The following is an 11446-nucleotide window of genomic DNA, read 5'->3' as shown; positions in this document are numbered from 1 at the left end:
CTGCTGTGACCATTTTAAATGAGTTGAGGGTTGAAACATAAGTAGTCTCTGTATTCTGGGTGTTACGCAGTGTTCCATATTCTGATACTTTTCGAGTTTTAGCAGTCAGTGTGCACCCATAAGTTATGAATGCAGAGAGAAATTAAGATCTGAATAGTTTTCGTCCGCACTTAGTGAAAAGCCAACATGTTCGCTGATTATCTTGCAAAACTAGGGGTATCTAGATGTTCTCATCCGCAGTATTTAGTGGTCTGGTGTTCAGCTTGCTGTTAGTGTTCTTTTGCCTCGTCCAAGGTGGGGGGGTTCGGAGGAGAACCTTTTGAGTAAATTCTCTACTGGCCCTGTTTTTACTTGCCAGTTCCAATTGTTTTTCTTCATCGACTCTTTTGGTAGCTTGGAGTCCTATTAAATATTCTGATGGTTTGTAAGATAGCAAAATGCTGGCTGGCTGCCCAAACTATATACAGTCTGTATCTTAACACGAGGCGAGGAAGGGAGCTGGAATCAAGGGGAACCACCCTAAGTTTATTGCTAGTACTTTGAAGGCAAATGAAAGGATGCTACAGAACAAGGCTTGGTAGGTAGAGGAAGATGAGGGATGATTGTAGTTTTGGCAGCATATTTGAAATTTGAAGCAGATTAGGACGATTGACAACGGATAATTGCAGATTGCAGGTGGGAATTGCCTTTTTGGCAGCTTATTGTTGGCAGTTTATTTCAGTGAATCAAGGTTTGAGTTTTTGTAGTGGTTCCCACTATTATATTATATAAATTACAAGGGAGAAGGGTTATCTCCAGGCCTTCCAGAAAAAAAAAATAAAATTGAAAACAGCTGCCCTGCCTGGCCCCTCAACATATTTGCAGGACTGCCTTGGTAAGAACCAGACCACCACGCACCATGCAAAGTCCAAAGCTAAGGGGAATCATATAATATATAAACATAAAATGCAAATGGTTTACTCCTTTTCTTTTTGTTTTTATGCATAAGGACATGTAGATGTAGTGGAGATGACTTGATCATTATGTATAGGCTAAGAGGTGATCATCCCTTGAACTTCTGGTCAGGGCAAAATTGGCTCAAAACAAAATTTTCAATAATAGTCCATGAACTCTTTTTTTTTTTCAATGTGAGTTCATTCCCCTAGGTTTCCCAGTTGATAGCAAACCTAAGTCGCGTGCCTATTATAGAATGTTTGTTTCTTATGATGCTCTAAAAATTCATGATAATTTAAAAATCTAGAATGTTAGGGAAGTTATTTTCTACCATGTTTAAATGGTAAATGATCATAAATTTATATCAATTTTCTATTCTCTATAATCTTTTTCACCGAGTTTGGATGATGAATAATCACAAGTTTATATTAATTTTCTATTCTCCATGACCGAGGATTTCTAGGGTTGGTGAGGGAGACTGAATTTCCTGCAAAAAAAGATTTATTTTTAGAAATATTAGGGACTCTTCGATGATTAAATTAATAATTTTATTATGAAGATTTATAATAAATAAGCATTAAATTCTGAGAATAAAAATATTTTTTTGTTCACGTTACATAAATGCTGAGAATAAATTTTGAAAGTAAAACTTATGAACCTCCTGCTTGGGTTGTTAAGAGTATATTTATAACCTTTTTCCTTTCTTCTTCAAGGGGTTGTAAGTTTTTTTCTTTTTCATCCAAGTGGGAGGAAGACCCTTACAATCAACATTAATATTGATATTTGCTTCATTTTGAATTTATCTTCATAAATTATTTTGGTTTGTTTTTTATAGTTATTACAATTTTATACAAACATTTTGATATTTTATTTGTACTTGATTTTACATACATCTATTTTATTATAATAATAAATATTGAAAAATTAAGGGCTTAACACACCTCTTTTATTGTTCATGTGAACATTGAAAGAGTTGGTTTTTTTTTTCTTCATTTTCATCTTTCTTTTTCTAATTTTATTTTTTAATATTTGATTGATTTTGAATTTATCTTCATAAATTATTTCGGTTTGTTTTTCATGAGATTATTGTAGTCTCAAACAAATATTATAATATTTGGTTTGTGCTTAACTTTATGAGCGTTTATTTTTGTTATTTTATAATTAAATAAAAAAATAATTTTAAAAACATTCTTAAAACCAGTGGAGTCCATGACCTGAATCATGAATTTAGCAGGTTAAGCTGTAAAGACCAAGTCGATCTAAGATGTAGCTATCTCAATATTGTTTTTTTTTAAAAATCATCTTGAATTCTTTTAAAAAGCCAGACCATGCTTTTTCTGGTCATTTGGGTTATGCTTAGACCCATCAAGTTAACTGTATCATATCGAGACAACTCCTATATAATTTAATTTTAAACTCGGGCTTGACAAAGAATTAAATTAAAAGATTTTAAGATTAACCTGCTTAATTTAATTTAATAATAATATTAAATAATTTTTTATAACTTATACACACACACTCGAGTAGCATCGTAACATGATCTATAAATTAATAAAACGCTAAAAGACTTGTATCCTTGTGATGTATCGATGAACACTAAAACAATTTTTGAATTTAAATATTGGAACCTTTTGCTATCTAAAAGTTTTAGTTTTTCATCCAAAACTTTATAGAGATTTTTAACCTTCTGATATATAATTGCACATTGGATAACAATCCAATGTTTTGCTCGGCGGTTTATAATAACAAAATCTCATAATTAACAGATACAAATTTAAATGAGATATTTTAACCAATGAACAGTTAACAAATATTAATCATGCAATTAGCCCAACAATGCTAATTTATTTTTGTATTTCAAAAGTATTTTTAATTTTTTTTAGATTGTTTTGATATGTTGATATTAAAAATAAATTTAAAAAAATAAAAAATTATTTTAATTCATTTCCAAGTAAAAAACATTTGAAAAAATAACCACTACTATAATACCAAATAAACTCTAAATATATATAAAAAAGTCTCATGATTTATTCATCGTTTGTTTTTGTGTTTGTAATTGTTGTCTGAAAAAATATTAAATTAAAATTTTAATATTTTTTATGTTAAAAATAAATAAATAAAATTATTTTAATATATTTTAAAGTAAAAATACTCTTAAAAAGTAAATTGCATCATGATATAGATACTCATTTAATCAGAATCTTGTTTTTTTTAATATATATAAAAGAAAAAAATATACTAAGAAAAAATAATAACAATGCTAAAGCACAATCATCATATATTTGAATTTTTCTTTTTACCAATTGAAGAATGAAATTTTTTAAAACCCTTGGAGAATGGCTCTTTCTTGCTATATCTTTCTTTTATTAAACTAGATTAATGTTGGTGGATTTCAAAAAATGCAATAAATAAGCTACCACTACATTATTAAAAAAAAATCACTTGTAAAAATAAAAAAGAAAAAGGAAAATAAACTGAGTCCACTAAACCCTCAGTCCTCAGTATTAAATACAAAAAAAAAAGAGGTGAGAGGAAAATAAAATTTGTCCGTTGGGATTTTAAAAACCTAAGGGAAAAAAGTCCATGAAAAGGACGGCTAAGATTCGAAATTGGAAAAATCAGAACCGTCCATAAAATTCAAAAAAGTTGCTCGACATTTAACACCCGCAAGGTTTGAATAAAGTCAATAAACTCCAATAGTCAGCCCCTTCAATTTTGAAATGAATAGAAGAAACAAAGCCCTCCCCCCCTCTCCCTTCTCTCGACCGTTTCAATCTCTCTCTCTGAAACGTATTTGCAGATCCCTTTCTCTTCTCTAAAATCTCTCTAAACCTCACTTGGATCTGCAAATGCGCACCGTTTTATCCACTTTATCTTCCCTCTCGTGTTTTGATCTCTCTTCTTTTCTGTCTTTGAAGCTGTGTTTGGTAAGTGCTTGAACCCCCCCCCCCCCCACCCTTTCCTTTTTAGTTTGAATTTGAAGGGGTTTTTTATTTTGATATTTAAATAGGATGAAATATATTTTTTTTCTTAAAACTTTTTCCATTTTAATTCGATTCTATTGAGTTTGAATGGCAAAAAAGATTGAAACTTCGTCACTATGTTCATGTTTTAGGGTTTTTGTTTTTTAATTTGAAGAAATTAAGTCTACTGATTGTAGAACTCATTTTCAGTTTTATTCTTGGAGGAACTTGAATGATTTAAAAATTTGAATTTTTTTCAGTTAATTAATTTCACAAACTGTAGAATTCAAGTTTCAATCTCTTCTTTTTCGTGAAGAATTTTAAATTTGAAACTCTAGTGGAGTTCAGTTCAATCCAACTGCACTCAAATAGAAAGCCCTAATTTGTGATTTAACTAAGTGAAGATTGCTATTTAGAGGTTATTCTGATCCGGGTTTCTTTTTCTTCTCGTGTCTTGTGCTAGCTTGTGATTTTGAGGGAAATTGGAACGGGCTGGTAGGGAGGTTATAATGAGTTGTGGTCGAGTGGGAATTGGGGTATGTAGTATCTTTTTTATTTGTATATCAAGCAACAATGGAAAGTAGTGACAGTTTAATTTCTGCTCCCGTGGATGGGCTTGTTAGTGAGGGGGTTCCGAGACCCAAGCTTCTTCATGGGTAATTTTTCAATGTTTTCTTTGATTGAGAGTTTAAACTTGTTAAATATGTTGGATTCTGAATGATGTTATCTTGCAGGAGGACTAGTGGCCCTGCAAGGCGTTCCACAAAGGGGCAATGGACAGCTGAAGAGGTAATTGAGTATTCTTTCATGTTTAGTGGTTCGTGTTTACTAGTATTTAGGTAGAAGAATAATTTTATGCTGTGGAGATTTTATTAAGGGAACTTGTTTGCATTTTTATGATTGGATTAGTTCACAGAGAAACCTTACCCGTTATGATTTTCACTACTTTCCCAAGTCCAAAATGACATCTCATGGTGATGCTTAGGGTTTATTGTTTACCTGTTCCCATCATGCATAAGTTTCTTTTTCATTAATTTCTGTTTTTCCCTTCATAATTATAATCACCAATTCCCCAATTCTCAGTTTATTTCTGGTTATATGTACAGTAATGAGCAAGTCTTCATAATTATAATCACTAATTCCCCAATTCTCAGTTTATTTCTGCTTATATATACAGTAATGAGCAAGTCTTATATGTGTTCAGGATGAGATTCTGCGCAAGGCTGTTCAGCGTTTCAAAGGAAAGAACTGGAAAAAAATTGGTATGGTTGTGAACTTATAAGTTTAATTCTGCTCTATTTTTTCTTTTAAGTTTCTCATTTCATTATCTTTCCTTTAGAAGTTTATAAACTTTGTGCTTTGTTTTGGGCTTCAATTCTTTCTTGTTTTTGCTTTGGAAGGTTGATAGTTGGCAATGCACGTTCACATTGTTTGCTTTTATTTTTGTTGATGATCTACGATTATTTCCCCGGGGATGGGCTTAAAAGTATTCTACCTAATTATAATAGGTTGGGAATCATTATGACATTTAAAGGATAAGAAGCAGAGGATGCACATCAACCTGTCAAGTTTTAGTTTTGATAATGGATCAATAGAAAAGACGATTTAGCTACTTAAAAAGTACCTTCTCAGCTAACTATAGTTTATCTAGGGTTTTGGTCCCGCCATTCAGAGGTCCGAATCCTTCTGTCTCAGAGTACAAGGAATTTCGCTACCTTAGGATAGTTAGAGAGAATTTATTTTTGCACTTTGGAACTATTGTAGAAAATCTTAATTTAAACTTACATTTAATTTTATGTTCTTTTAAATGCAGTCTTTCTTTTTGGGAGTTTTGGAATTACTAAGCTTCATTATTGAACTTGTCTGCATTTGTTACATGAAAACTGCCTTCATTTTGTTCTTTCTTGAGCCAGCTTTTAAAGCGAAACGCTTAAAAATTAAATCCTTTCATATAATTATTACACTATGCCAAGTATTTTCGGTTTTCCTTTTACCATTGTCAACCTTTGAATTCAAATACAGTGACTCTTCCTCATCAGTGCTTCTGAAGGTCTAGATTGCAGATGCCTGAACTAACTTTCACAATATTCCATCAATTTTACTATAGTTGGTAATATGGTTAACTTTTTCAGACCATTTATTTGTTATTTTTTGCATCACCACATCCATCTTAAGCTTTTCATTTCAACAATGTTCTTTTATAGACATATTACCTCTTTATTGCCTGAAATTGTCATGCCGCATGACTGTTCTTACTACTGTTTTCTAAAAAAAAAATTCCATGTCATTTTTTGGAAGTTTTGGAATGCCATGGAGAAAATGCTTGTGTGATGAAGTTAATGGTATTGAATTGATTTGTGCTTAGCAAGGCTGTAAATGGATCAATAGTGTCATGTGAGCAATGGGAATCTCCTGGGCTATATCTGTCAGGCACTGCCTGGCCTTATTTCACTGGAGCCATTCTCATTTTATAATCTTTTTTAGGTCTTTGTTGAATGTGATAAAACCATCTCAGTCAATTTAGTTTCACTTTTTAGTTGGTACTACATGCTCATCCTCATTTGTATTTGTAATACACAGCAAATATTGTCTAATTTGTAATATTGAATTTTATGTAGCTGAGTGTTTCAAGGACAGGACTGATGTACAATGTCTGCATAGGTGGCAGAAGGTCTTGAATCCTGAACTTGTTAAAGGTCCATGGTCAAAGGAGGTAGGTATACCATATGGTTGTTTCTGTTTATGTCAAACTCTGCTCTCTTTTTTTCTTGCTACTTTCTATCTTGAAGATGATTTTTCATGATGATAAACTGACCTGTTCTGTTGTGAAATGTAAACAGGAGGATGAAATAATAATTGAATTGGTGAACAAATATGGACCAAAGAAGTGGTCCACAATCGCACAGCATTTGCCTGGACGTATTGGAAAGCAGTGCCGGGAAAGGTAAGAGTATAGAGCTACTTAGAAGCTGTATTCTTCTGCCCTTTTTAAAAGTTGCAATTATTTGCTGTCTCATATATAATCTTGTTTTATGGTTTAAATTTGTCCTGTATATTGCTTCATTTGCACTAATGTTCACATAATTTAGGTGGCATAATCATCTTAATCCTTCAATAAACAAAGAGGCATGGACTCAGCAAGAGGAGCTGGCCTTGATTCGTGCACATCAGATTTATGGGAACAGATGGGCAGAGCTGACAAAGTTCTTGCCTGGAAGGTTTGTTCATTCCTTATTTGAAGAGACTCCCATTGTTGCATTTAACTTTCTCTGGAGGTGTTTTTAGCTCTTTGGTTACTTGCATGCTTGGATGAACAAGCTTTTGAGTTATCTCCTTTCCATCTGCCTGTCTGCTGTGTAATTTACATCTCTACTTCTGTTAATTAGAAGTTCAGCAGTGGTGTTAGAAGTGATCTTTACTGAATGTGAATTTGATTTATGTTGCGTGGTGAACAGGACAGACAATGCCATAAAAAATCACTGGAACAGTTCTGTAAAGAAGAAACTGGATTCTTATTTGGCATCAGGTCTGTTAGAACAGTTCCAAGCCTTTCCTCTTGTTGGACATCAAACTCTACCCATGTCCTCGTCTTCCTCAAGGCTGCACTGTTCTGGAGATGATAATGCTCAGAGAGGTGGTGCAGAAGCTGAAGATATATCAGAATGCAGTCAAGAGTCAACTATTGGTGGTTGCTCACAGTCTGCGAGTGACCTGGGTAATGCAGTTTTTCATACAAGAGAAGAATTTCAGTTAGCTGAAGAATCTGGTCTCAGAAAGGAGCAAAGCTCCAGTCCAGCATCTTGTTCAGAACAATATTACATCCCTGAAATGCCTTGTGAATTGGGTGGCTCTTCCAATTTTCTCCAGCAAAATTTCTCTCATAACACTCTGACTTCCATGAGCAGTGATTATCAATTTGAATTACAGGAGCTACCTAACGTTTCCTCCCTAGAACTAAGGCAGGAATCATCAGGGTTGCCAACTCATTGCATAACTGCTAATGAAAGCCATGAACTGGTGAATGTTCCATTTCAAACTTCCATTGGCCTGAGTGCTCCTGCTTCCATGGGAAATATCACTGCAAGTTCTGTGCAATCAGACCAGATATTCATATCTGATGATGAATGTTGCAGGATTCTATTTTCAGAGGCAGCAAATGGTGGAATTTTTTCCTCTGAAAGTATTACAAAAGACTCGAGTGTGGTTGACTTAGGTGGTGGCATGGATTCTTCACTTCCTCAATCATCAAGCACCCAGATATCTGAAACAGAGAGAAGTGCTTCACAGTCATATTGTCCTCCGAGGTCTGCTGTTTTGGGAGCTTCATGCAGTCAATCATTTCTATCTGGTCCTTTACTATATTCTGCTGACAACAGTACACCACTTGTATATGATAGGGAACCCGATCAGTTAATGGTCCAATCATTCGGAACTCATGAACAACAGTTTATTACAACCGTACATGACAGCTTTATCTATACCAATGATGCCATCAACTCCTCTTGTGATGATGGTACAGGCAACACAGAGCTGCAAGAGCAACCATATTTGAAGGAACTGTCAAAGCTAGTGCCCGTGAATGCTTTCCCTTCTGGTTCAGATACCATATCATCTTGTCCTGCAGATGAGCAACCAAATGTGCATGCAGGGGGTCTTTGCTATGAACCTCCTCGTTTCCCATGCTTGGATATACCTTTTCTCAGTTGTGATCTCATACAATCTGGAAGTGATATGCAACAAGAGTATAGTCCTCTTGGTATCCGCCAACTAATGATGTCTTCCATGAATTGCATTACTCCATTTAGGTTATGGGATTCACCATCTCGGGATGGTAGCCCTGATGCTGTTCTGAAAAGTGCTGCCAAGACTTTCACAGGTACACCATCCATCCTGAAGAAACGAAACCGTGATTTATTGTCACCCTTGTCAGAGAGAAGAGGTGACAAAAAGCTTGAGATTGACATGGCATCCAATTTGAGCAAAGATTTTTCACGTTTGGATGTTATGTTTGACGAGAGTGAGACTCGCAACAGATCATCTCTGCTGTCTCCATCGTCCGATCAAGAAAAGAACCATGAATCCTCAGGTGAAGATAAAGAAAATTTGGACCCTGCTCGTGAAGGTGCAGAAGAAAATACTGGTAATTCCGAGGACAATGTAAAGCAAGGGGTAGGTGATAGTGATGCAAGGTCCAAGGCTCATCCTGATGCTGGTGCTCAAACTGTGAGTTTTTTATTTTATTTTGTGTTACTGTAATTGGGAGTCGTTGGTTCTCTCTACTTGCATATTCTGTAGTACCACAGTCCTTGTTCATGGTTAGTTTGATGGTGCTTGCACATTATCTAAAATTTTATACTATTTGATTTGTAAAGAAAAAGAAAGAACGAAAAATAAAATCTGCAGTCTGTTTACATGTGTTTTTCTTATTTGTTTTCCTTACCAATAATAATTCCCCTAGCTTTCTATCTTATTGGCATTTCTTAAATGTCTGTCTTTCCCTTCCTCCTTTTCATAGGTGAAACAGTCTTCTGAGGTCCCTGTTGAAGAAAACTCCGATGATCTGTTATTTTCTCCTAATCAACTTGGTTTTAAGGCAGACAGAACATTTGGTCCTAGCGCTAGAACTCCCAGGAATTTTTACCGTAAAATTTTGAGCACTTTATCAGAGCAAGCCAGTGCTTCAGAATCATCGTCTGGAAATCCATGCATAATCATTAGTCCTACTGTTTGCATGGAGAAGAATCATGGAAGTCACATAGTTGAAAGCACATCAGCACAACCTATTCCTTCATCAGCACCCTCAGAGAATATGCCTGATAATTCTGGGAACAGTGCTGGCACTGAAAATTTTGGCATGTAAGTTTACCTGCATTTCTTTTATGATCCTTGTCGCCATACTGTTTAGACCAGTAAAAAGCTGCTGCCATGTCAAATATTCTGGTTCATTTTTATTTTATGGGAGAAGATGGTAATTCATGTTTGGGTTGGAACTTGACATTTCTTGCTAATTTCTGGCTTTATCCGTGATTAGACAGATATATGCTACTTCTTGTTTTTGCATTACCATGGTTCTTATTACAGGCTTGGTTGATGGCCTTTTTTTGTAGATTTGGTGATACTCCTTTCAAAAGGAGTTTTGAATCCCCTTCGGCATGGAAGTCACCTTGGTTCATTAATTCCTTTGTGCCAGGCCCAAGGATTGATACAGAAATATCCATTGAGGTAGATAACTTTCATTGATAAGTTAATTACCAAATATGTTTAGAGATTTTTCTTTTAAATATCTGGAATTTCTTTCCAGGATATTGGTTATTTTATGAGCCCCGGGGACAGAAGTTATGATGCCATTGCATTAATGAAGCAGTTAAGTGAGCACACTGCCCCTGCTTATGCTGATGCCTTGGAGGTTATGGGTAAAGACACTCCGGAGTCCATATTAAAAGAAAGGAGGCGCTCCAATGATCCCGATGGTGACATAGAGAATTGCTCCCATTTAGTTTCAAATGTTTCGGTATGACTGATTGTGCAGAACTTTCACAAAACATTTTTTATATCACCAAAGTGTTTAGTTGCCAAAATCCATCCAAGAATATTTTCACCTTTTTTTTGTCCTGTGAATAATATTAATATGTCAGCTAAAAAGATTGTTTGGAACTTGTGCAGACCGAATGCCGGACCCTTGACTTTAGTGAATGTGGAACACCTGGGAAGAAAACAGAAAATGGGAAATCTTCAACAGCCATAAGCTTTTCAAGTCCCTCTTCGTATCTGCTGAAGAGTTGCAGATAGTGGCTGCCTTGGTCTGTCATTGTTTGTAGTTTATATTATACATACATATATATGTATACTTGCTGTCATTTTTTTTTGTTCCTCCTGTTGCTCGGTGCTTTTCAATTATAAATGATAAAGAGATATTCCCTTGCACACGTTTATCGCTTCTTTGATTAAGATGATTGAATCTGTTCATATTTCAGTAGACTTTGTCTGCAAGCTATGGATGGACAGAGGGCAAGACTTGCAGTTTGATTACTTTGTAAGAATTCAGGTCTGGTTAACCCCTGGTAAGGGCTTAGGGCAACATAAGATCTGAGCAATTAAGTGGACAAAAGCATAGTGTGGAATATAAAGATCCGAGCTAACCCCAGTAAAAAGTTGAGAAACTATAGAATCATAGGCAGGATAGATGGTAAACTACAATAATTTCCTCCTTTCCTTGCATATAATCCTTTTAAAGAAAAGCTTTTCTGTAATTTTTCTTCATGTGCCTATTACATAATCTATATACCCAACTTCCCCCATCTTTGGTTTCTCCAACTTTTCAGGCTTGTTTCTTTTATCAGATTCGGTTGATGGAAAATAACTTCTCCCTTTACTTTGGGGCAGCTGGGCCATCCTAGATTTGTACAAGAGACTTCGCTCGTAAAGTAAATCATTGCACCTGTGGTCTAACCAATTGGGAGAGAATGGATAGATTCCTTTTCAGGAGTGATTTCGAAGAACTTGAACATGGAATTGCAGAAGAATGATATTTGTGTGGTTGGAAGACAAGG

At 34.9% G+C, this 11446-nt stretch overlaps 1 protein-coding gene across 2 annotated transcripts; it reads left to right on the top strand.

The window, feature by feature from the left end:
• Positions 1-3642: 3642 nt before the first annotated feature.
• On the top strand, positions 3643-10872 carry LOC7471543 (transcription factor MYB3R-1). 2 transcript variants are annotated; one of them, XM_024602487.2, is made up of 13 exons: positions 3643-3860; positions 4360-4552; positions 4631-4685; positions 5101-5158; positions 6515-6609; positions 6737-6840; positions 6986-7114; positions 7352-8200; positions 8294-9119; positions 9412-9752; positions 10004-10118; positions 10198-10407; positions 10560-10872. In XM_024602487.2, exons 2-13 carry the CDS (start codon positions 4470-4472, stop codon positions 10683-10685), a joined length of 2991 nt encoding a protein of 996 aa, XP_024458255.1. In that variant the 5' UTR covers positions 3643-3860; positions 4360-4469; the 3' UTR covers positions 10686-10872. The 2 variants fall into 2 exon arrangements, with proteins under 2 accessions (XP_024458255.1, XP_002309557.2); XM_002309521.4 differs by having other exon boundaries at positions 3644-3860; positions 7352-9119.
• Positions 10873-11446: the final 574 nt, after the last annotated feature.

The sequence above is a fragment of the Populus trichocarpa genome, chromosome 6 (assembly GCF_000002775.5).
Source record: "Populus trichocarpa isolate Nisqually-1 chromosome 6, P.trichocarpa_v4.1, whole genome shotgun sequence".
NCBI classification, from domain to species: Eukaryota; Viridiplantae; Streptophyta; class Magnoliopsida; order Malpighiales; family Salicaceae; genus Populus; species Populus trichocarpa.
The sequence above is the reverse complement of the archived record's forward strand: the minus strand, read 5'-3'. Positions and strand labels throughout refer to the sequence as shown.